This window comes from Temnothorax longispinosus, chromosome 6, assembly GCF_030848805.1.
Source record: "Temnothorax longispinosus isolate EJ_2023e chromosome 6, Tlon_JGU_v1, whole genome shotgun sequence".
NCBI classification, from domain to species: Eukaryota; Metazoa; Arthropoda; class Insecta; order Hymenoptera; family Formicidae; genus Temnothorax; species Temnothorax longispinosus.
The window spans coordinates 12,595,320-12,621,389 of record NC_092363.1 but is presented as its reverse complement, the minus strand read 5'-3'; the positions used below and the strand labels follow the sequence as shown (position 1 = coordinate 12,621,389).

General features: G+C 35.8%; 2 protein-coding genes and 1 long non-coding RNA gene across 12 annotated transcripts in view; 2 read left to right on the top strand and 1 right to left on the bottom strand.

Moving 5' to 3' along the window:
* Positions 1-26,070, top strand: part of Dredd (Caspase-8 Dredd) — an 87,354-nt gene that overhangs the window by 47,276 nt on the left and 14,008 nt on the right. For 3 of the 10 annotated variants that reach the window (XM_071781521.1, XM_071781520.1, XM_071781519.1), the window contains exons 5-7: positions 21,590-21,715; positions 24,169-24,306; positions 24,583-24,968. In XM_071781521.1, the coding sequence (XP_071637622.1) occupies positions 21,590-21,715; positions 24,169-24,306; positions 24,583-24,788 (470 nt within the window). In that variant the 3' untranslated portion in view covers positions 24,789-24,968. Of the gene's footprint in view, positions 1-21,589; positions 21,716-24,168; positions 24,307-24,582; positions 24,969-26,070 lie in introns of those variants that run through there. The other 7 variants (XM_071781524.1, XM_071781525.1, XR_011732632.1 and 4 more) reach the window with 5 other exon arrangements.
* Positions 1,524-3,509, bottom strand: LOC139814976 (uncharacterized). Its single transcript, XR_011732635.1, has 2 exons — positions 2,903-3,509; positions 1,524-2,828 (listed from the first exon to the last, which is right to left on the bottom strand). It is a non-coding gene; the product is annotated as an uncharacterized lncRNA (long non-coding RNA).
* On the top strand, positions 12,863-21,583 carry LOC139814972 (uncharacterized). Its single transcript, XM_071781527.1, has one exon. It carries the CDS (start codon positions 15,158-15,160, stop codon positions 16,049-16,051), a length of 894 nt encoding a protein of 297 aa, XP_071637628.1. The 5' UTR covers positions 12,863-15,157; the 3' UTR covers positions 16,052-21,583.

Sequence of the window (26,070 nt, the reverse complement as noted above, 5' to 3'; positions counted from 1 at the left end):
GCGAAATAAGTAAGCGCCCACTAATACCAACTGAACGGCCACGTACAGCAGACACAATTATTGAGTGTCGTCTTATCGACACGCTACGCTGATTCGTTGGGTCTAAAAGTATAAGAGCCAATCACGTGCTATGCTACTGAGCGGTTTTGCTGAACGCGCCCAACGTCTTTCTCTGAACTTCTTTCTCAATTGCTCTTCCTTTCTCCGCTCTCACTCCACTTTTACATGAAATTAATCTGAATTTAATGAAAATAATGAAGATAAATATTTATTATGTATTAAAAATAAGAAAAAAAATTTAAAAATGAGAAAAAATAAAATTATATAAATGTGATTGTGCAGATTGAATAATATAAATGTATTGAGGTAAATTACTAGAAAATATAATGTTATATAACATATATTGAACAACCGAAAAGCAAAATATAATATTTTATACATTATACTTATAAGAAAACAATTATAATTATAAAATATTTAATATAAAATAGTTTTATTACATTAAATGAAATAAATGAATGATTTAATTATGCATCCAAAATAAAAATGAGATATATATTCATGCTTAATTTAAAATGCGATAAATGAAACTTTAATTTTAATACAACGATATGTTAATATTACATTTTAAAATAATTTTATGTATACCTATACAAAAAGAATATACCTGTAATAAATATAACTGCAATATATTAAAAGTTGTGACGTGACAAATGTCGCGTCCCTTACCCCAGATGGGAGCTCGGCCGAGGGAGGCGTCAGGGATGGTGCCTCCGCCCGAGGCGGGCGGAGAGCGAACATTTAGGTTAGGATTAAGATCTTTTGCGAGCGTTACAGGTCGAGGGGAGTGCGGAGCAGATGGTCAGGGTCATGGTATAAATACAAGGGTATGCTCTTGCGCATATTTCCGAACCCAGCCAATCAGCGACTTGTCTAAGCTTACGTCACACTGAGCGGCACATTTAAGCAGCGAATCTGTAATAGTCATTTATAAAAGCATTTTGAGCGGACAATATGTGAATACAAAATAATGTTAATCATTTATGTGAGAGAAAATTCTGTTTTATAAATAAATAAATATATATAAACGAAAATATATAAATATAAAAAACGCACGTGACATACGGATAAACGCTCATCGTTTCCCGAATTTGTCTCTCGTTGTAGATGTTAGAAACGTTATTGTTATTTGACGAATTTTATAATTATTTTATGTGGGTTTGTCTAAATATATGATATTACAGAAAATATTATTATTATTAAAAAAAAAAGAATTGTGTGCATTGAATAAAAGTCATTGCGACGTACCGAAAAATTTCACATAAAACGAGATTTTAATTTCCAGTCATTTATTATTAAAATTCTGCGAATTATTAGTTTTAATCAAAACTGGTCGGAAAACGATTGGAAAAGAATTGTCAGCTGAGACGCAAAACAAAAATATATTGTGGCGTACGACATAAAGAACTATATATGCAGAGGAAAGATGCAGATAAAAGATCAAATAACAATAAATGCAGATATTTAATATACAGGTTTTTTATTAGTAAATTTTGACATCTTTCTTTTTTTTTGCCTGTGATTTGCGATTGCAATCGCTCGGTTCATTTCGCGCAGCCTAATATATGTCCTAGTCCTAATGAGGCATAGTAATGCCTCTCTCGGTATTTTAATTTTCAATTGTGGTTCTATTATTTTTGCTAAGTTTTGAAATATAAGATTTTCTTTATTCAAACTGGATCCGTGATATTTAGCAAACTCAATATTCATTATACGAGCACATTGTAATAATTTGTCACTCGGATACATACATTTTCCTCGCGAAATAATTTGCAGCCAATCTTGGTCACCCGTTGTTTCCAATTGGCGCGTTTCAATACCTAATGTTTTATCTGTGCTTTTAAATCTAAATGCTACGTATCCGGCTATATATTTTAAACTCTCTTCTTCGATAGCCTCGCTAATATTAAAATCTTCTAATTTCTGTAATAACTGTTCTTCCTCATAACTTGGAGTAAGATAGAAATTTTCAAAAATATAACTTATTTGGCCTTTCTTATTTGGTCATTACAAAAGATTTTAATGTAGCCCTCTTGACAAAATAGATTGAGAACCTCTAGTCTAACGTTACAAGAGTCTGGACAAGATACGTGAACAGAAAGAATGTAATAACTTTATAATTGTGAAATACGTATTGGCAAAAAATAAACGTTAGCTTGTGAAACTGTAATTCTTGAGTGTACGAACAAGTAGAGTGTAAGAACAAGTAATTCTTTTTGTGTTTACGTATTGAAATCTGTAATCATGTATGAAAGACGAACATTATCGAGTTTGAAAAAACGATTTATAAGGAGCTCGCGTTTCTCGATGCGTTATTTAAACAAACGTAGTTGCTCTACTTAAGTATGTCAAACGATATCGTTCTATAATTACTCATCGCAATAATAAACGTACATACACGTGCACCGTCGATATAAGGTTTCTATATTTGGATCGATTAGTCACTAGTTTGGCGTGATGGTTTCTTGGCGCTCGACCAGCCCCATGATTTATTTACATGGGAAAAGTTGTAAAATATCAGTTGATCGACAATCGGATTTATCTTCAATGCATGAAGTCTGGAACGCGTGATCCTTGATATATTTTCTGTAGTTTCGAAGTTATGAGAGTTTGGAAGTTTGATGTTAGTGGAGGTACTGCATGGAGATGCAACGTCGGGATAGCATCAGGACGTATCTTCCTAGTTCGTGTAGGTGAATAACCTAGTAGATGTTCTTGTAAGGGCTTCGTAAAAGCTTCATCAGCAAAATGCTTCGAACATATCTTAGCTGAAGCAAACAAGGTTTAAGGTTCTTAAATATATGCTTTTAATATATGCTTATTACTATACAAAAGTACATACCATATTTTGGTGAAATATTTTCTTTTCCGCATGCTTGACGCCACTTATTACACAGTGCTGGATCCTTTGGGAAGGAAAAATATTTTATTTTATTTCCTTCGATCTTTCTGGTCTTTGCCAGATAGTTCCCACACCCTTTCACATTACACGTCATTGCGTACACTGTAATAATCACAAACGAATTACTCGACATAAATAGCGAACCGAGTGAACGCAGCCATTGCGAATCACCGAGTACATCCGATTCATTCCGATGCTACACGAGTATGACGTAAGCTTAGACAAAAATGGTGGGAATGCGCAGTGGTCTGACACGGTATGAGCATACCCTTGTATTTCTACTGGTCAGGGTCACGACGATTGTAACGGCTTATGTCGCGTCGAGGGACTTACGGCTAGGCAACCAGGAGCTTTCGAGGGCGTACGGTCGGCGGGCGGGTCACGCTGGGGCCCACAGCCGGAAAATCAGCTGACCTGTCAAGGCGTCACAAGCGGCACGAGAGCACTGCAGCCCGAATACGGAGGACCCGGAGAGGGGGACGCCCCGACGAAGGTCCCCGTTGAGGAACGGGACCACCACCGGTGTACCGCCCCCGGTCGACGAGCCATGGCCCGGCCAGCCTGGCCGTCGAGGAACCGGACGATGAGTCGCGGCCTGGACAGCCGGTCTCACGTAGGCGGACTTTAAAACTACCGCCGGCGGATGGGAGCAGTGACGAGGGGCGCTCTAGTAGGGCGCGGCGATCGCCTAGAGGGATCGCTGGCAGGCCAGGGCGCAGCACCGACCAGGCCAGGGAAACCGGCGCGCGCGGGCGCGCGCGGGCCCTGCGTGGTCCCGCCGGACCAAGGAAACGCCATTGTCGTGCGAGCCGCCATCCCGGCAACATCCAGCCCTGCGAGCTGATTGTAACGAGCGACGAGCTGCCGGAACTGGAAGACTTTGTAAGGCCACTGCTCAGCCCTCCTCGAAGTAAGATCGCGGTAATACCTAGGCCCTCCCGGGAGTCGCGTTGTGCCGCGGTAATGTATGAGATCAGCCGTAATTGAAGAATATCGAGTGCCATACCGCGGGAGGGCCCGTGCGACGAAGTGATCGCGAGTGCCCGTCTCGGGGATGAGAACGTACGGCCGCCGACAGTCAGCGTGATTGTAATTTCGTTGCGTGTGATTTCGTTTCGTGTACTTTCGTTGCGTATAATTTCGTTGTGAGTAATTTCGTTTCGTGTAATTTCGTTGCGGGCAAGTTCGTCGCGTGGAATTTCATGATCGCCGTTGGCTTAACCGTGCCGTAGTTTTGAGAAGTGGCTCTCGCGCGTGAGAGAGCCTAGTATCGTTGCCGGTTAAGTTCATGCCATAATTAGCTATACGTGCGTTTCATCGGGATTAATGGCCCACGGTTGTGTCGAGTTTACGGGTGAGGCCATTCGTGCGTTTCGAGGGGTTCCGCGTTGTCGCGGTAGACCGTAAGGAAATTGCGTTAATTGTTTAATTGTTAGACGTAGACGTTTCGAGTATTTCGCGTTTGACCGTCCGGGTAGAATTCGCTGCAACTTATGTCGGGGAATACTCTTGTACGAATTCAATCGGGATTGCCGTGCAGTTCAGCGACGGAATGAGTATCGTGCTCGTGGGGTGACACGTGGCGCGTACTCGAATTCTGCTTGTTCGCCGTGGAACACGCTATCGTCCACATGTTATCTGCCTTAACCGAAATATAATTTTATGTTTTCTGTTATTTGAGTGTGATGATTGCGCTACGCTCCCTCTCCTATTCCACCCGCGGTTGATCAAAGAAGCCCACGCCTGAGAAATACTGCGATCTCGTGAATCGTGGTGCGTGGAATCGCACCTGGCGCCCAACATAACATCTTAAAAATACTCAGTCGAGCTACCATCGGGGTTTCGGAGAGAAATATCGCGAATCATAGAAGGATCATTAGTGAGGAAAGCGACGGCGCGCTCCTCCACGGCCGGCGAGACCGTGAGGACATCGTCGTCGTCGTCGCAAAGTACATGTTTTATTAATAAATATAATAAAGAAACTACATTTTTTATGTAAAATAAAATTGTATCTTTATTACAATACATAAGAAATTACATATTATGTATTACCAAATTGTAGTCTTTTTTTCTTTTAATTTATTCACTGCTCCATGCTTCAGCTACTCGATCCACCTCAACACAGACCAGAGAAACAGAACAAAAAAATACATTAAATACACTTTATTGTACAATTCTTTTATTGATCTGTATCTCAGCTACTCGATCCACCTCGATACAACCCAAAAAAAGAAAAAGGCAATAAAAGTGCAAGCTACAATAATTACCGTACAATAATGTAAAACAGAAAATACTTAAAATATAAACAAGGAATCTATAAAATGTAATATTAATAAGCTCCATTTCTTCTCCAAGTTTTTCATTCGTATAACCTTTTGATTATTCATCCTTGAGGCATATAAGAACTTAAAAAAAAAAAGAAAAAATAATTAATTAATTAAATGTATCACTAACAGTATTCATGCCTTTACAAATACACATGCACCATCGCACATACATATATATATACATACATATATATATTTAACACACACGAATACATGAATTTATGTAACATACACAATATGAAATTTAATAAGTAACGTAATGTATAAAAGTCTATTGATGCACACATATTAATACATATATAGTAACGCATAATTTCAACGCACAATATGAACGCATAATATCAAAACACAATATCAATATTAACGCAACTGAAAAAATTGCACATACATGTTGCCATTAATTAAAAGTAAAATGTAAAACGCAACAATACAATCAATACATTATTAAATATAATATAAGTTAAACAATATAATTTGAAAATAAACAAAATGCAATAAAGAAACACGCAAAGTTATATATAATGTTATTTGCAAGCAAACAAAACATGCAATAAATGAACACACAATACTGGGTAAGTAATATATCACAATCCATTATAAGAATAAGAATCAATGAAACAGTAGCCTCAATAATTAAAATATGCCCGTAAAACATAACTCAACATGACAATTAAACATTATAAGAAGAAAATTTATAAATGGGAAACGTTTAAAAGTTTCCTATTTTTTGTGGTAACCCGTTTGCATGATTTATTATGCAGCGATAATGTGTAATATATACGCATACGAAGATATAATTTTATCAAAAATGAAGTAAGGAAATTTGGACATGGCGGTTCAAAAGTTATATTTTGTGTTAATTGGAATAAATAATTGCCAATATTTTTCTGGAAACAATTCTTCTCAAAATTTTTTACAAATACTTCTTCTAATTTATGAATATAATAACAAAAGTCATTACTTGGTATGTTTAACTTCTCAAACTTTCCTTCTTCGTTTTCATAGGCTCGAAAAGAACAATATAATGTTGTATTATCTAAGATAGCCATATTATCATTCATATATTTTGTACATATATCACAAGAATGTATTGCTGTACATCTTTTAATTAAAAATCCGCAAACATATTTAAATGCGTTTTCTTCTGGCAGATCCATTGAACGATATTCATGAGTCGGAATATTAAAAATGTTATGCGCCGATGATGAAGCAGTAAATTCCGAAACAGTGGACTCTTTGTTATTATCTAACGTTCCAATAAGATTTAACATATCATCATTATCAGAAGCACTACAATTTTGCGTATCCGAATGTTTTAATAATGTTGTACTAAAAAGTTTTTTAAAGGCGCGCTTAAATTGTATAGGTGTCGGATTAAGACAATTACCGCCTTGTTTCCGAACGGAACCAAAAAAATTTTCGACACAATCTTGATTCAATCTACGTGTTCGGAGATATGGAAAATTATGATTTTTTAATGTTTCCCAAAGCTGAATGATGCTATTAATTGTTATCTGCCAGCATTCAAAGCATTTAACTTTTACATATTTACCATTATTATTATTATTAACTACTTTAATACTTTTTATAAGATCTGACATTTCTTGCAAAAACTGCATTTGTTTTTCACTTCCGGTAAAAACTTTTCCATGTTCTTTAGGATTATTTACGGCGGACGAATTTAACATATCGAACAACTTATCAAAAAGATCAATTAAATCTATAGTTCCAACGATTTCAGTCGGAAGAAGACCGACAGACATCTGTGTACACATTCCTGCACATACATGATTACTAAGTACTTGTACGGCATATTTAACTTTCATTCTCATAAAGTTATTTGGGTCCATATGAATTTTTGATAATTTAGGAGCTGCTCTTATCCATTGTTTGACGTCTTGCATATAAAACTGTCTAATATGATCCCACGAAGTTACTTTATTATTAAATTCAAAATTATGTTTTAACAAATTATTTCGGGTTGCTTTTATTAAATGTGGAGTGTCAAAAATGTAAACTAAATTTTCTCCGTTAACTGAAAAAGTTGAATTTTGTGTAGATATTCCTAAATCACGGGACAGTTGTATAAAATTAGAACCCATGTCCGTAATCAATGCATAGCACCTGTATTTCTTAATTTAATTATTGTATCAAATATCAGATTTTTTAAAAAGTTCATATGGCATGTAGTCTCTACAAAACAAAAAACAATAGGCACCTTCCAATTACCTGCAATACTACGTGCCATAATAACTAAAGCGCTTCTTGCGGTTTAGATGATTTTTTATCACCAATGTCTTCGAAACCAATTATTTCATCCCGTGATATATTATAAAATAAATGAGCTTTTAAACTCATTTTGTCTGCACATATTATGCAATGACGTTCTACGAGAGGCAACGTATTCAATTTCAATTTAAGTGCTTCAAAAATTTTATCATTTATACCAGGCTCAATATTCCATTTTTGCGTAAATAATTGTAGAGAACGTACAGAAGGCAATGCAATTGAATCTTTCAATTCCCGGTACATTCGTGGACTTAAAAAAAATAATGATAAAGCAAATTTCTTAAATTCGGGATCATATCTTCTGCCACGTTTACATTTTAATTGTGCGTCGACTTGTGCCGCTAATATTCTATTAAATTTTTCCGGTAATAACTTACGGCCTAGTTTTATTAGTTGATCGAATTCGTTTTCTTCTTCAACTTTTGTAGCTTTCTTCTTCTTTTCCATACGAAGCCGTCGGATTGTTTCACGCATTACTTTATTTTGCGCCTTTAATTTTTGGAACTTCTCTCGCAATTTCCTTTTTCTCGGGCTATCATCGGACGATTTAGTCCTAACTGCAGGCTTCTTGATAGTGGATGTGCTCCTATAATATATTCAAAACGTTAGATCATAGCACAAAGATTATTTTTAAATATGATATATGTAATTATATAACTATTTTGCTGTAAGAGACAAAAACAGCAAAATAATATTAAATAAAATCTAAAGTTAAAAGAAATTTAAATATAATGTGTTAATAAATAAATTACATATATCCTGACAATTATATTTTATAAGAAAACTTTTATTACATAACAAATAAAGAAAAGAAAAATACATGTTTAACTTTAAATTAGTAAAGAAAAACTTACGGTTGAGTTATTTCTACGTCACTGACAATAATTGGGACGATTGTTTGTGAAGTTTCTGCTTTGCTGAAAATATACAATTTTTTTTCTTTTAGCCATTATTGTTAACCCTCAGTTACCTTACGTTTTTACACCCCGATATTACCTCACCAAGGTCTGAGAGACCCCTGCCATTTTCTCCAGCTTGTATCTTCAAGACAAATGCATCAATTTGAAGTCTTTTTTTTTAATTAATGCGTCTTTTAGGGCCAATTTCACCAACCACAGTTAGCTTAACCGACGGTTAAAGTTAGCAGGATTGACCAATAGAAAGCAGGGTGGATTCATTTCTATTGGTCAATCCTGCTAACTTTAACCGTCGGTTAAGCTAACTGTGGTTGGTGAAATTGGCCCTTAAAGATCTACAAAACTGTGCAAGTTAGATTATTCCAAGTTAAAAAATGTAAATGTTATTTAAAAAAAAGGGAAGACGTGTTTTTCTAAAAAAGCGAAAAACTTTGCTTTTTTTCAAATTGATGTAGTACTGACTAAAAAAAGATACAAGGGTTTTATGAATGTCTTAAAAACCCTGCACGTTTTAACAATGTGCAGGGTCTCTCAGACCCAGGTGAGGTAACTGAGGGTTAATAAACGTAAACAAGTCCTTTATTAATATAAATTACCTATTATCTTCTTGCACTTGCATTTCTGCAACAGTTGCCTCAGCACATGTATTTCTGCAACAAAAAATATGTATCATATAATATCTATTATAAAATATAATATTATAACAAATAGAAAATTTATATTTAGCATACCTATCTACTTTCTCTTTAACCACATTTTCCTCACTTTGTTGTGTTGTTTGTTCGGGTGCTGTGTTGTCCCTAAAAGATTTTAATTATTTTATGTTTTTATGTTACTTTCGCGTAATACATAAAAAATAATGTAAATATTGTTAGATATTGTTGCTATTATTATTTTTTATGTACTACTACCTTATACCAGTATTATTCAATTTTATACTTTTTTATGAAACAAAACTAATTTAATTAAATTAAAATATGTAAAATTAATAATTATTTGTTAGTAAAGACTCACTGTTGTTGAAAACCTGGTCCAAAAAATATAGTGGGTACAGCATCTGGGTGAAGACGAGCCCTAAGTTTATTAATTTTGTACCATTTGTTTTCAAAATGCAAATGGCACAAACGACAATTCTGGTGGGCATATTCTGGACCTTTAGGTTCTAGATCCAGTCTTCCACATGCTCGTACCCATTGCAGCCATCTGTAAATGTTGTACCATTTTACCAATGACAAAGTAATGCACACATTATAATTAAAAATATAATTTATATAAAAAATAATAATATTATATAAAGCAATGTGTTATACCTGTCTTGTTCCTTTGGAAATTTAAAAAAATGTCGTTGCACATCAATAAACTTCTTAACGCACTCTGGTACTGCACAGCTTGGCTTTCTTATCGCATTCATTTTTAATTATTATGCAGCAACACCTGAAACAAAGCTAAGATCAAAGTGCTTCCAAGAGAATTGAAAACTTATATAATATTTATATAGGTTAACTATTCCCTTAGAAAAAAATTTCTCTTTTATGTTTCCATCGCTTTTATCACTTATATCACTTATTTCACTTTTATCACTTTCTTCACTTTTCTTCACTTCATTCTTTCACTGTCTTTATACTTTGTAAACTCTTTTAACTTTAATCACATAAACGTATTCAGAGTCTGTCAAACACTTCTAACAGCTCTCAATAGCATTCAGTGACTAATTGAGCTAATTCCCTCCAAATTTCTGTTCCAATACAGATAGGCATTTACTTAACTGACCATTTAAATTCTTAAGAGGGAGCGGAGCAGAACGGAGAAAGGAAGAGCAATTGAGAAAGAAGTTCAGAGAACGACGTTCAGATGGGGTTAGTGGGCGCTTACTTATTTCGCGCATGCGCACTCCATTTTGGACAACAAGAAATTAGGAGAGTTGCGCTACTGTATATACTGTGCCGCTGGAAAGTGACAGAGGGAAGGAACATGAGGAGGAGAGGAATAGGTTGAGGCGATTGGTAGAAGAGAGAGAGGAGGAGGTAAGAAGAAGAAGAGAGAGGAGAGAGAGAGAGAGAGAGAGAGAGAGAGAGAGAAAGAGAGAGAGAGAGAGAGAGAGAGAGAGAGAGAGAGAGAGAGAGAGAGAGAGAGAGAGAGAGAGAGAGAGAGAGGTGGAGAGAAAAGAAGAAAGAAAGAAAAAGGAAAAAATCGAAAAGAAGAAAAGGAGTTTGATATGGAGGAGAGTAATAGGAAAGAGACCAAAAGAAAGAAAGGAGCTGTTGGAAACTATAATGGAAAAGGTAACAGGGAGAATTATTCCGGTAAGAAAGGTATTGGAGGTGACGGGCACGGACGGAAAGGTCATAATTTTTATGGAACTGGAAGAGGAGGAAGATAAGGAAGAGGTAGTAGAAAAGTGCGACGAAATGTGGAGAAGGTGGGAGATAGGAGTCGATGAGGAGCTAACGTTGGAAGAGAGAGCCTACAGACACAAAATAGTAGAGAAGGCAAGAGAAGAAAGGCTGAAGGGAAGTTCCGTAGTATTGACAAACAGAAGACTGTGGATAAACGGAAGGGAGGTAAAATGGGAAGAGGAAAAAGGCAGTTGGAGGAGAATGTGAAGGAAGCGAGGCAAGGGGGAGGGTCCTTAGAAGACAGAATGGGGTTAGATAACAGATATTGATGTCTGTTTAATAATATTCACGATGTTTAGAAAGACAAATTGGATTTTCATATTCACACGCGCATTAAATGCATTAAAGAAATTTAAAATATATTTTAAAAGTTAAGATAAGCTTTTCTGTCTCTATATGCAAAATCTTTCTTCCAAATTTGCCAAAATTTTTTGAACAAAGAACATTTCAAACTTTTCTGTACATACATAGTATACTTTCTTTAAAGAAGAATAAACATTTCTTAATTGGATTATTATTTTTAGAATAAGAATGTGAGAGATACCTTAACGAATTAACCCATCGAGGCCACACTGGGTGGTGGCCACCCAGACAGAAATTCAGGCCCGATATTTTTAAGATAGGCTTTAAAATCAGTTCCTCCACCTAGGATCCCTAGTTTGAGTCCCTTTCTCGAAGATCCGTACAGTAGAAAGAGGCTTTAATAAAAGCCATGTCAGTTATGTTTGATAGACATTTTAAAATTATTTATGGGTGGTGACCACCCAGGTGTGACCTCGGTGTATATTTCTTTTCGCGACCAAAAATTACAACATTTTTGTTCATCGAGCACATTCGAGTTTTGCACCATACATATTTTTGAACAACACCCTTAAGGATGTTTCATGAATTTTTACGTGCACATTTAATTAAAATTATGAGACTGAATTCGTCTGGGTGTTGACCACCCAGGTGACCGGGGCGTATTAAAAAAAGTGTGGCTTCGGAGGGTTAATGATGCAAGGGCATACAGACGTTGTTACAACCGTTCGAGAAAACTGTTTAACATTTTATGTGATTGCTGCAGAAGAAATTCGTAATGTTGGCGGACAAATTATACGCTAGTGCTTCTAGAAAAGATCGTAGTATTTTAAGACTATATGATGTGGATGATATTGCTGGTCACTCGTTTGCAAATTAAAAATGTTAAACGTTTGATATCGAAATCTTGCATTTGAAGTCACTCTTATAACAGATAAACAAAAATCTTGTCTGTATTTGACATCACACTTGTAAAAGTTAAGCGTGTAAAAAATCTGCAAAAGAAATGTAAACGTGCAAAAGAACTTGTCAATAATATCACACACACACACACACACACACACACACACACACACACACACACACACACACACACACACACACACACACACACACACACACACACGCACACGCACACACACGCACACACACGCACACACACGCACACACACGCACACACACGCACGCACGCGCACGCACGCACGCACGCACGCACGCACACACGCACACGCGCACACACGCGCGCACACACACACACACACACAACGCGCGGGCGAGGGTGCAAGGGCCTCCCTTCCGCACCCACCTCCGCGGGTAGGTGGCAGCGTGGACCTCGCTTTACAACTTAAAGTACATACATGCTAAAGGTTGCGGTCCGATTCATGTGTTAAATGATGTGTTAAAATTCCACGTGTCGATTGTGAATGAAAAAGGGTAGGTACAAATAAACAGCATACAATGTAGTAAATAATGAAGACTTATTGATTTATTAATTTAGACAATTTTTTAGCCGTTTGCTATTCGTTGACACTTTAAAAACAGAGCGTTTTATTTTCAGGCTTTTGTAGCCTGTTTTGCATTTAGGTACAACGATGGTTTTTGCCATCATTTTAAATCTGACAGAACACACAACGCGTACACGGTGACGAACTATTTAGTTCGTAGGTGAGTTTGTTAATCTCAAAGAGCCGAAAGCCAGCTATCCGACGCAATGAAGAGTATATATATATAATAGCTGTTACGTTGGCACTGTCAAATCAACATCTCTCGATAGCAGCAAGACCAAAAAATGACTTCGATATTGGAGTCATCCCCACCACTGAAATTGTATCGAGTTGCGAAACCTGTATGTAAGACCGTGTAGACGGACGACCGTAGTCGGATGAGCCGCGAGTAGGATCATCCTCAGGTCTAGAACGGGCATAAGGGCCGGTTGTTCCAATCTGTTGGTAAAATAACTAACAGTTAAATCATATGTCTATATGTCTATTCTTGTTTAATTTGGAGGAAAAACAAAGACACATATGATTTAACTATTAGTTAGATTATCAACAGGTTGGAACAATCGGCCTTAAGTCTTGTTAGAATTCCTCTAGAGTTAGGACACCGTCCGCTATTAACAGGGAATTATGCGAACGAGAGAGACAGCCTCCCCACTTTCATACTTCTTACGGGATGTTGTGCTTTGTTTCACTCCTACTTATAGCTTTAGTTTATAGAGTTAGGACACCGCGTGATGACGCTTGATTGGTCCGCCATTAACAGGGGAGAAGTTAGTGGGAGTGAGACAAAGCACAACATCTCGTGAGAAGTACGAGAGTGGGGAGCCTGTCTCTCTCGATCGTTCGCATAATTTCCTGTTAATGGCAGACGGTGTCCTAACTCTTACTAAAGGAACTCTTAGGCCGATATTCATAGTCGGATCATATTTTAAGGCATATTTTAAGTTTTAAGTAATGTCTTAAGGTGGTAATACGGTTATTTTATTGGCTGGACGGAGTCTTAAAGACTGCCTTTGTCCGCGGACTTAAGACGATCTTAAATATAAGATCTGACTATGAATACCGGTCATAGGCTGCGGTCCACTTGACGCTACAAATCCTTTGCAGCGTTCTTCTTTTTTTTTCTTCATTAAAAAAAAAGAGAAGAGAAATACTTGGAAGCATTTGTATCGTCAAGTGGACCGCAGCCTTAAAAGCCTGTGCCCACGATGCTAGAAATCGGTCCGAGTTTTTGATTCAAGTTCTCGAATAGAAGTAGTTGTACTTTGATAATTCTATATAGTGTTACAGTCGAAAAATGTGGGGTTGAGAGCTGAATATGGACCCGGGCCCGTGGAATATCCCAAGTAGCAAAAGTCATAATGACGGTAAATTTTGGTCACAAAATGACCAATCAGACGTCCTAAATAGGTCTCGTGAGACCCGAAAATGACATCGATATGTCACATCATTTTCTGACGCCTTATTGACGGCAAAAATAGGTCCAATGTACGACATACCGGTTTCTAGAAATGTTTTTTTATGAAATTAAAATGTTAAAATGTCCACTTGATAAACGTTTATAAAGAAACGTTCTTTTTCTTTATCTAGGAAAAAAACGCTTTTTTAACTGTTTCTTTACATATATCATGTGCGTATAGCCGCTCTCTCAAGGCAGTCACTCATCCTAGTATACAGTACCGCGCCCGTGTTGCTTGACTTCGATGATCCAGTGGACAGTGACGATCTTCTGACCCTGATACTTCCTTATTAACTGTACTTGTCTATAACAGGTACATCTTAAAATGTTCAAAAATCTTGTAATGATATCTTCTTGGTAGCTATAACACTGCATGAAATAGTTATAATAAAGAAAGATATAGGCTCTCTAGATTAACACAATGTGAATAGGAGAGGCAATTAGAGCCAAGCGCGGTAATCAAAGCGCAAACAATTTATAAAAATAAATATATATATATATTAACGTACGTTTCGACACATTATTCGTGTCCTCTTCAGCGTTAAAAGTTACATAAAGTCAAATACGAAGATTAACAAAGATAATAAAAAAGAAGTCGAGTATAAGGCGTAGTCAATAGACGAACAAAGTATAAAAGACGCAGTCAAAATTAAAAAAAAAACAAGGATTGAAATCCTATGGATGTACCGTTGCCGAAATTCCAGATACGCCGGTAAGCACTCGCTCCACATCCCTCGCATCTTAGAAATAATCTCGCCAGGTTGAAAGACCAGGTGGGTAAGAAAGACCAAAAAACTCATCTCAAGCTCAAGAGAATTACTAACTAGATGGAAGAACGTTAATTATATTACAGGGTCAACTTACAAATCTCTTTATTGTAGCGACGGGGTTTTGCCGAGGGCATATGGACTTCCAAAAATCCATAAACCGAACTGTCCCTTTAGACTTATTATATCTTCTATAAACAGCCCCTTATATGATCTGGCCTCCTTCCTCCACCGTATAATGTTCCAAAGCTTTCCGAAAGCCCGCAGCTTTGTAAAGAATAGCATAGATTTAGTGGAAGAACTTGGGAACGCACATGTAAATGACGGCTACAAATTAATTTCATTGGATGTCGTTTCCTTGTTTACGAATGTTCCCATTGAAAGGGTATTGGACAGCATAACAGTCAGATGGAATTTTATTTCCAAAAATTGCAAAATCCCTAAAGCGGAGTTTTTTATTGCTGTCAGGCTAGTATTAAATTCCATTTTTTTTATATTTAATGGGAAAATCTATCGACAAACTTTCGGCGTCCCCATGGGTTCTCCTCTTTCCCCCATGGCGGCGGATATAGTGTTGCAAGACTTGGAGACTATAGCTCTCGCTACCTTGAAATATATTCCACCGTTTTATAAAAGGTACATTGACGACATAACACTTGCGGCACCGTCGGCTCTTTTACAGCATACCTTAGATGTTTTTAACTCCTTCCATCCTAGGCTGAAATTTACCATAGAAATCGGTGAAGACGACACGTTGAATTTTTTGGAGATCACAATGATATTGAACAACAATAGGCTAACTTTTGATTGGTTCCATAAACCGACATTTTCTGGCAGGTATTTAAACTTTTTGTCGCAGCATCCTGCATGCCAAAAAAGAGGTACGGCCATAGGCCTAATAGATAGGGCATTTTTGTTGTCACATCCGTCCTTGCATGCTAAAAATCTCAGACTGGTCATTGAAATTTTACTCAATAATTGTTACCCATTGGAATTCATCTTTAGAATTTTGCGCGAACGTCTTAAGTTTCTGTTTAACAGAGACTCGAATACGAATGTGAGACAGAATGAAGAGGAGGTTACTCCTTTTTTCACGTTACCGTACGTCCCGACGATTACTGAAAAGCTTTAGGAACGCCACAAGGGATTTGAATGTGAGACTGTCTTATAACAGCTTAAATAAGATGCGTACATTCATCAAGGCGCACAAGGATAGTCTCCCACGGTCGAATAAATGTAACGTGGTTTATAAGGTGAATTGTAATGATTGCGACGCATCTTATGTGGGCCAAACGAGTAGGCAATTGCAAACAAGAATCAAGGAGCATCGTAATCATATTAATTGGAGTACTCCGAATCATTCTGTCATAACTGAACACAGATTAGAATGAAATCATGATTTCGATTGGAATAGCGTTGAAATCTTAGATAATGAATCCTATTGTTATAAACGTTTGATTTCGGAGATGATATGCATAAAAAGGCAGGCGAATGGTTTGAATTTACAGACCGATGCGGAGGGTTTACCGGACGCGTATTTAAATGTGATCGAGAGGCTGTCTAAAATTTAGAACAACTTTATGCGAGAGTTTATCCCCTCCTCTGGTTTATACACCAGTCTCTATTATGTTAACCTTCCCACCTATGCCTCACTTATTCGCGACGTTTCGAACCGTGAAGTTTGTTGTTACAATGCGATATTCCGGTCTGCAATTGCTCTGTAAGTAAATCCATTAGTCATCTAATTTTAACATAGATAATTTACGCCTTTACCACATTGCGACTCCGTTTGATGGTACAGGTAGGCTTTCGAATCTTTCTTACTCACCTGGTCTTTCAACCTGGCGAGATTATTTCTAAGATGCGAGGGATGTGGAGCGAGTGCTTACCGGCGTATCTGGAATTTCGGCAACGGTACATCCATAGAATTTCAATCCTTGTTTTTTTTTAATTTTGACTGCGTCTTTTATACTTTGTTCGTCTATTGACTACGCCTTATACTCGACTTCTTTTTTATTATCTTTGTTAATCTTCGTATTTGACTTTATGTAACTTTTAACGCTGAAGAGGACACGAATAATGTGTCGAAACGTACGTTAATATATATATATATTTATTTTTATAAATTGTTTGCGCTTTGATTACCGCGCTTGGCTCTAATTGCCTCTCCTATTCACATTGTGAAATAGTTATCATATAAAACTATAATCACACGCAACTACATCCATTTATACCATAAATTCACCACTTTAATCATAAAGTTGCGAAACAAACATATTATAGTTAATTTTGTGGTTTTTATTTTATTATTACTTTATTATACAATATTAAGAAGTAAAAATAGTTATATTACAAAAAGACCTTATTTGGACGTCTTTAAAATGACATCTTTAGATGGTCTAAGAAATGACGTCTTATAAACGTCCATTATTAGTTGCCGACGTCATAGACCAAAAATGACTAAAAATAGACGTCATTATGTCGTCTTCTAACGTCACTTTGCTACTTGGGATATAATCCTCTTTTTTGTATTTATCAAAGATTTATGAAAGTTATATACATTTCCATTGTCTAACGTCACATTGACCATCATTGACTAGCTATTTATAAAGTAATAATGTTGGCAAAAAGGAATTGAATCGGTATGAACCTAGTAACTAGCACGAACAAATGGGACGTGCTGCATTTTTTCATTCAAACTTTCTATTAGATTTTTGCATCCAAGTTCAGTGTGTCCACGATTCAAGTTTCAGTACTCAGATAGCAAGAAGTGTTCGTTCTGAGTACATATTGTACTCACGTTTATTAAAAACATGATGGCAAGAATAGACACAGATGCGGGCTCGTATGTTGCTCAGAATGCAGACATGTTATGAAATCTATAAAAGTTTACAAAAAAGTTACATAATGAACACATAAATGTTCAATGAAATACTGCATATTGTGTGCATATAAAGCTCAAGAAATGACAACAATTTTAAATATTTCATACTTAATAAAATTATTTAAAAACATGTAAATAAATAAGTAAGACGTATCCAACAATTTATCAAAAATTACCAAAGGTATCACAAGCTGATCTGCAGCAAAGAACATTGTAATTAGGCTTCTCACAAGCTCGCCTCTTATACTAGTGCGTGATGATTTTTGATTACGAGAAAGTGACGCGTGGTATAGCCGCGTCGCGGCAGCGTGCGGTACTAGCGCTCGTCAGCATGTGATTATCATGAGTTGGCTAAGTCAATATCTGAGCTCATATATTTCCTCATATACATGTTAACTTGTACTCATGATGTGTATCATCACAATATGATTACTAGACATACATCACATTTCGATCAATATCAGAAGATCATGACGTGATGAAATCCGATCATCAGGCATTGCTATCTGGGTAACTTTCCTTCGGTCCGAGAACTTGGACTTGGACCAAGTTCTACCCTTACAGAAAAAACACTAAAAAAAAACACTCAAAAGGATACTCAAAAAGACACTCAAAATAACATTCGAATAATAATAGTTAGTACTCTTAAATTGAGAGTAACATCAAATTAATTCTCAAGTTGAGAGTAACACTTAAGTTAACACTCAGCTTGAGGTGAACACTGAAGTTTACTCTAATCTGAAGTGGTTGTTACACTAAAGTTTAGGGTAACAACCCAATGAAAATAACTTAGTCAAAGTGATGTCAAATTATCGTCATATGATGTCAAAAAGAGTGATCAAAATGCTGGCAAAATGATGGCAATATTATTGCAAATTTTGATTCCATATCTTGATGGTGATTTTGACTGTCATTTCGATATCCGTTTTATGTCAAAGTAAATAATTCCCTTTACAGGAATAAATGTAAAACTAAAACTAAATTATATTGAATAGGAGACAAAATAAAGACAGAAATATTCATAAGGTTTTTTATTCAAATTTAAACTTTGTTCTTAAAGTTATATGATAATTTATAAAATCACATGGTAGGTTAAACGTAAACCAACTTAGTTAACGAAACTGCATAACCGCATAACTTCGTTAACTAACTTTGTTCAATCAAAATACAATAAAAAATTACAAATATACATATACATTTTAGGCATCAGAATCTAGATACTTATTAATTCTCCTCCCATGCAGCTTTGTTAACTAACACCTTCCAATCAAAATATAATAAAAAACTACAAATATATTTCAAATACATAAGTACTGAAAACTCATTTACTAAAATTTTTCACTATCACATTGTAACTTTCTATTTATTAGATACAGAAAATCCATATATCAAGCATTCAATGTAACTTTTGGGAAACAATTATATTCAATTGCAGTTACTTATTAATAAAGCCACAGAATTAGAATAAAACCAGCCCTAAACGCTCAGCAATTATATATGCTTTGGAGATGTCCATAATCTTCGAAGTATTTAGACATTTAGACAATACGCGCGCTATCGCTATTGCGTCATTCTAACCTTATTTTACATACATCTAATAAGCGATGAAAATATAATGGTGCAATAGCACTAATAGCAAGCTCCCCGAACGCACCCGAAATACAATTAAACGACGAATACATTACTATATCCACTTACTATGTGGAAAACACCGGTTAACCTAACTTAACCTCAATCACAATGTGCTACCAAATTAGTATGGAAAAAGCAAGGAATATTACAGACAATTCAAACTTATTAGTCTTCTATCCATGTCGATCCAATATGTTGTTATCCTTTTCAGTTTGTTGCGCACTACATGAAACTTTACACTTTTGATGGGTCCTGCACAGGACACGGAAACGATTGCCGCACGTCAAGAAGCAACGCTACGGTAGCCATTCAATGGTTGAATGGCTACTGCGTCCGAGACTGCGTCGCTTCTTGCGGCGCAGCAAACGTTTCCACGTTCTGTATGCAAGAAGTATCATATATAATATCTTATATTGTATTATATATAAGCTGGATATCCAATTCAATGTACTTTTAACATATGACATATGTCTATTATTTAATATTTTTCAGTATTTTTCATATCATTAAGTATTATTTTATCAATATGTTTTGTTTTAACATATTTTAATATTTTTTTCTGTTGGTACAAATAATTATTGTGGAGCATTGTAATAAACATATTAAACTGTTAAAAAACATGATTAATTTCTAGAGTTTACTTAAAAAAGAAGTATTTAAAGTATATTTTTAATTTAAGAAAAGATTTTATTATGCAACCACAATCCTCCTATCTAAAAAAAGGCATGTTAAATCGATACTCGCATCTCTCGAAGTCTTCTCGAAAGTCTCGAAGTTTATTGTTGACTCTTTTCCGCGATGCTGATTGGTTCTGTCGCTGCGCTAACTTCATGAGCGGCTGTCATAGCGTAGTTTTGACAGTTGTGTATCTGTTGCTAAATAGCGCGCGCGTAGCGCGCGTCTGTGATGTCTAGTATTCTAAATTTACTGCATTTACTTAAAATCATTTTTAAGCAGTGCGCAAATATTTGCAGGCGTTTATATTGAACATTTCAGCGTTAATATTCAATCATGCGAATTAACACTCAAGTAACTCTTGAGAATACTCAATCTTCAGAATAACACTCAAAGGTTTAGGGTTTACACATCTATTGAGTGTCATACCCAAGTGTTGAGAATAAACTTTTAGGGCCACTTCGATCAAGCTCCGATTAACTTAATTGTTGATTAGTCCATTGGAAATGACCAATCGCATTTGCTCATTAAGCAAATTGATAAATGCGATTGGTCATTTCCAGTGAACTAATCAATGATTAAGTTAATCGAAGTTTCCCTTAAGTCGAAGTGGCCCTTAAATATTCAGTATTTATACTCAAACTTAAGTGTGAACACTCAGTCATTGAATGTACACATTCAATCTTTTAATCTATACACTCAATTTGAGTATAAACTCTCAATCTTTAGGTGTGCATACTTAATGTTTGAGTATAAACACTCAAGATTTGAGTGTATACACCAAAATTTTAGAGTAAACTCCCAAAATTGAGTATTACTACTCAATATTTGACTGTTTTTCCGTAAGGGATAGTGTCATGGACACAGGCCTTAAATCCCGTGGGACAAAAGCGCAACCTTGGCTCGGCATTCAGTCGCACGTTTTGAAAATTCCTTCATGCCAGTTCGGCTACCTTTTCTCTATTCTTCATGGCAATCATGGCCCCAGCCTATTTATCCGAATGTACATTATTTCTTTAAAATGACAAAAATTAATTCCCTGATTGTTAGGTGTTGTCAAACTACTAAACTCTCATAATCTACCAAAAGTTCCGGAACGGCCAATTATCTCACAATCAGAAAGTATTGGTTTATTGAAAAAATGTTTTACATAAAAATTGGAGGGTTCCGAAACTTTTGGTACGCACGGTAAAAATGCCAAAAAGTTAAAAAAAAAAAAAATAACCAGAAGACTTATGTTATTTATCTCAGAAACTGTTACAGGATTATTTTTCTTGCATAAAAATTTTATTGCAGTAAAATACCAAAATTTCAGAATACAATTTACTCCAACAAGCGTCGTTGCAAATTAACACGATTTAAGCGGAAATTTCAAAATGTCCAAATGTGCTCCACTCTTGCCTATTTATTTTCGACATTTATAGTTAATATTTAATATTAACTTAATGACTTAACTTAAATCATAAATTTATATTATAGGAGGCGTAATATCATCAGATGAGAAAGAAGTTTCTCTGGAAACAATTGAAAGGGCTGTCTGTTGTATGAAATTGAAAGATGTTGTAAAAATTGTCATTATTCAAGCCTGTCAAGGAAAGACACGAGGTAAAGTTAAGGTTACAATGGTTAAAGTTGCTGTAAAAAAGAATATATGTACATTTAAAGAAATTAAATACAAATTTAATCGTATGTTTCGGCCTGTATTACGAGCGGTATTCAGGTGTTATTAAAGAATTTTACATTAAATTGTGATCCATTTAAATTCGTAGCCAACGTTTCGACCTACTTGGTCTTCTTCAGGGCAACTGTTGTTACATTCGAGTTAATAAAATTAATGTCTATTGGAGCTCACATAAGAAAATTATATACAATAACATTAAATTTTGATAGTCATCGTCGGTGATGCGTCACGCAAGCAAGGTCAAAGTCGTGCTCAAATTAGCGCTGTCATCAAGCACACATTAAAAAGTTACCGATTACATTATCGCGGTTGACAAATTCGTATTCGTTACTTTTCTTGTAGCAGCAGTCCTCTATAGGATTAAATTGCATCTTATCAGTGGTCCTCTGTAGGATTGGAATGCATCTATCGGCTATGTTCGGCGTCTGAGTTTGTCGTTGTTTGTCATATGTTACGTAGGAGTAGATTCAGTCAAGCTCTTATTCGCGCGACCATGCTTAGTGGCAACTATATTTCAAATGGAAATAATTAATCACATGGTTGGTATTGTAATTAAACGATAATGAACTTATATATACATAAGTGGTCACGTTAACAGGTCTTATGTTTTAACGATCGTATCTCCAAATCAATGTGTTTCGTATCGAGGACGTACTGCTAATGCGAGGGCGAAGTATATTCGATGGTCGACTCCGTATAGTCAATGTTTATGTTAAAAGTTAGATAGTTCACTTAGAATGTCAAAATAGGCCCTGTCCAATGATTCGGTATCTTTGTTCAAGTTAATTCCGTTGGTTTGTTCCTTTATGTGGATCATCTCAGAGATAATTTTTTTTTTATATTTACCCTCATAATCTAAAATTCGTGTTTCATCCCAATTAAACGAATGGTTAAGTGAGGTGATGTGTTCCAAGACTACCGAATGTTTGGACGGGTCTAAATTAACATTATATTTATGCTCCCTCAGTCTGGTATTTAGCTGTCTTTTAGTCTGACCCACGTATGATGCATTACAATCATTGCAGCAGATTTTATAGATTACATTATTGTTATTAAGATGAGGATTCCTGTCCTTTTGGACCCTAACTAAATTGTTCAGTTTATTGATAATTCTATAACCTATGGACAGATTCGTTTTATCGACCGATGCCGCAATGATCTCAGAAGCAGATTTTAAGTACGGAAGGGCGATGTATCTCTTTTTTCCCCCTCCGTACTTTCGCTGTCATCCATATTATTTTCATCCGCGGGTTTTCTTTTGTTGAAATGGAGCTTTTTAATTCTCAAATTGATTTGTCTGAATATTAAGTCCACCGGATATCCATTATCTAATAAAATGTCAACAATCAATGATAGATTTTTTTTGAAAAACAGAGGGTGAGACAACAATATGGCTCTGTCCACGAAACTGTATATCGTTCCTAATTTTTGTTGTTTGGGATGGCTTGAAAAGAAGGACAAGCATATCTGCCTGAAAAGGTTTTTTTATGGAACCAATCTGTAATGATCCTATTATTACTCACAATTAATTTCAGATCCAAAAAGCTAAGAGATCTATTTTCTTCATATTCAATCGTGAATTTAAGTCTCTCATGATATTTGTTGAAACGATCGAATATGTCAGCAATGCTTGTCCTTTGTGCTGCAAGTACGACATCATCTACGTAACGACGGTAAAATATGGGATTCGGAAGTTTAGTGATTTAAGCATCTCCTCCTCCAAATCCTGCATAACTATATCTGCTGTGTCAGGCCTTATAGAGGACTGCTGCTACAAGGAAAGTAACAAATACGAATTTGTCAACCGCGATAATGTAATCGGTAACTTTTTAATGTGTGCTTGATGACAGCGCTAATATGAGCACGACTTTGACCTTGCTTGCGTGACGCATCACCGACGATGACTATCAAAATTTAATGTTATTGTATATAATTTTCTTATATGAGCTTCAATAGACATTAATATTATTAACTCGAATGTAACAACAGTTTAGAAGACAAAGTAGGTCGAAACGTTGGCTACGAATTAAAATTGATCACAATTTAATGTAAAATTCTTTAATAACACCTGAATACCGCTCGTAATACAGGCCGAAACATACGATTAGCTTTTGCTTCAGACAAGCGAAGGTACTTTTATTTATTGTAAATACAAAGTATTACAAAAAATTAAAGATATTTTTGTGTTTATTGATAATGATTTTTTTTATAATTTTAAAAGACGCAAAAAATGCGAAAAATTTTCTTTAATATACTGTAGTTTATATTTATTAGATATGTTTTAATAGATTAATAGTTAAATGTTTATTTTTCTTTCTCGCAATACACATTCCATAAAATGTTATTTGTGTACCTACTATGTAACTTTTACTTCTAGGAAGTATAAATAATTGCTTGACAACAGACGGTTTATCTGATTCTCTTGCGCCTATAGAAGATATACGCCAATTTGAAAACTTTTTCATGTTTATGTCGACCATGCAAGGTTTTTTGTCAATACGTCATAAAGAAGAAGGTAAATAACTAAGCTATATTTTACATGTAGATATCTATATTCTTTATTTATTCAGATTAAATTATTTGTTCGTGACTCCGTACTTCTAATTACTGATTATATTAATGATTAAATCTTTAATAAATAAAGAATGTAGAGACTAATATTATACATATAATGTTGAATTATATAAGTTAGTATTGTATAAAATAAAAATTTAGAGAAATTTACATATGATAAATATAAGAGAATTCGAATTATAGCCTAATGTTATTTTATACTTTATCATTTATTCAGGCTCATGGTTTATACAAGAAGTTTGTAAAATCTTCAAAACTTATGGGAACGAGTTAACTTTTGTTGATTGTATCAGAAAAATAATGAAATCAATTCGAGAAAAAGAAGGAATAATAGACGGAAGTCAGATTGCACAGTTACCAGAGATACGAAAGGACCGTTTGTTATCAGATTTTCAATTAAAGCAAATTGCTCCTACAATTTGACTGAAGAGCAAATATACCTTAAAAATGATTGTATTTTATAAATAAATATATTTAAGTGAACAATATTCATATGTTGATTTTTATTAGTAATTCATTTTTTTAAGACAAATGTTATATAATAAATTTAAAAGTATGTAAAATTTTAAATTAGAATAAATATTTATAAATTTTATTTATAAATTATCTTTCAATGTTACAAAGATATTATAGGATACTGTATTCATATTATCAATTGAAATTTATTATAAAATACATAAAAAATAAAAAAAGGTTAATTTACTGATGACCTCGACTTTGATCTGCTCTTGATCTTGACCTTGATTTTGATCTTAACCTTGACCTTTAATATATTGTACAAGACGGAATCCTGAGTCTTTTGTATGTATGTATGTATGTATGCGTTTATGGTTTCTCCCCGCAGGGCTTACAAGGCGTTTTTGTGAGGAACGTTCCCAAACCTCTTACAAATACAAACTACTCCTCTCGCGACCTGGCCATGTGCGGCCCTTTACACTCTCATTCCCTCCCCCCTCCTCGGCCCTTATCCCCCCTCTCTCCCTCATCCTGCCCTTCCTTTCCCCTCGTTTCTATCCTATTCCTTCTCCCATTCCTCCCTCTCCTCAACCCACCCTTCTCAATCCACCTCCACTCTCTGTCATCTATTCATATTCTCCTATTCGTCATTCGGACCTTTCTTCCCTTCGCCCTCTCCTCCCCGCTCGATCCCACTCCCCCCTCTCTGCCCACCATCATCCTCCTAATCTTCTCCATTTCCTCCCCTACCTTCGCTATCCCCCTCACCAACTCCTCCACTCACTCCATCTCTCCCCGCTCTCCCTGACGTTCCCCTTTCTTTTCTCCTTTCTCTTCCTTCGCCCTTTACACCTTCTCTCCCTTTCTGCTTTCTCCCCGTCTCTCTTCCCTGTTCCTGCTTCACCTCGTCAGCCTTCCCGTCTCGTCTCTCTGCTCTCTGCTTCCGCTTTCCGTCCGCTCTCTCGTCCTTCTTCGGCTTTCTCCTCCTTTTTTATTCACCCTTTGCCTTCCCTACTTCGGTAAATCTGAAGAATATAGTGGCCTCCTCACCGATTTCGTTGAACTTAGGCTTAATTGACGCGTTTTTGCATAAAACGACCGAATCTGGCAGAAAAAAAGTGTCGCTCTGCCCCGCGAAGCGAGATATTAACAGTTAAAGTTGATGACTATCAGGTTATGAGACCTGTCATACCGACGAGATGTAGCGACTACGAACTAGAGACCTAGAAATCAGAGATGCGACATTGAC

Excerpts from the sequence above, each read along its gene's own strand:
- LOC139814972 (XM_071781527.1), top strand. The coding sequence starts at position 15,158 with ATGTTCCAAAGCTTTCCGAAAGCCCGCAGCTTTGTAAAGAATAGCATA.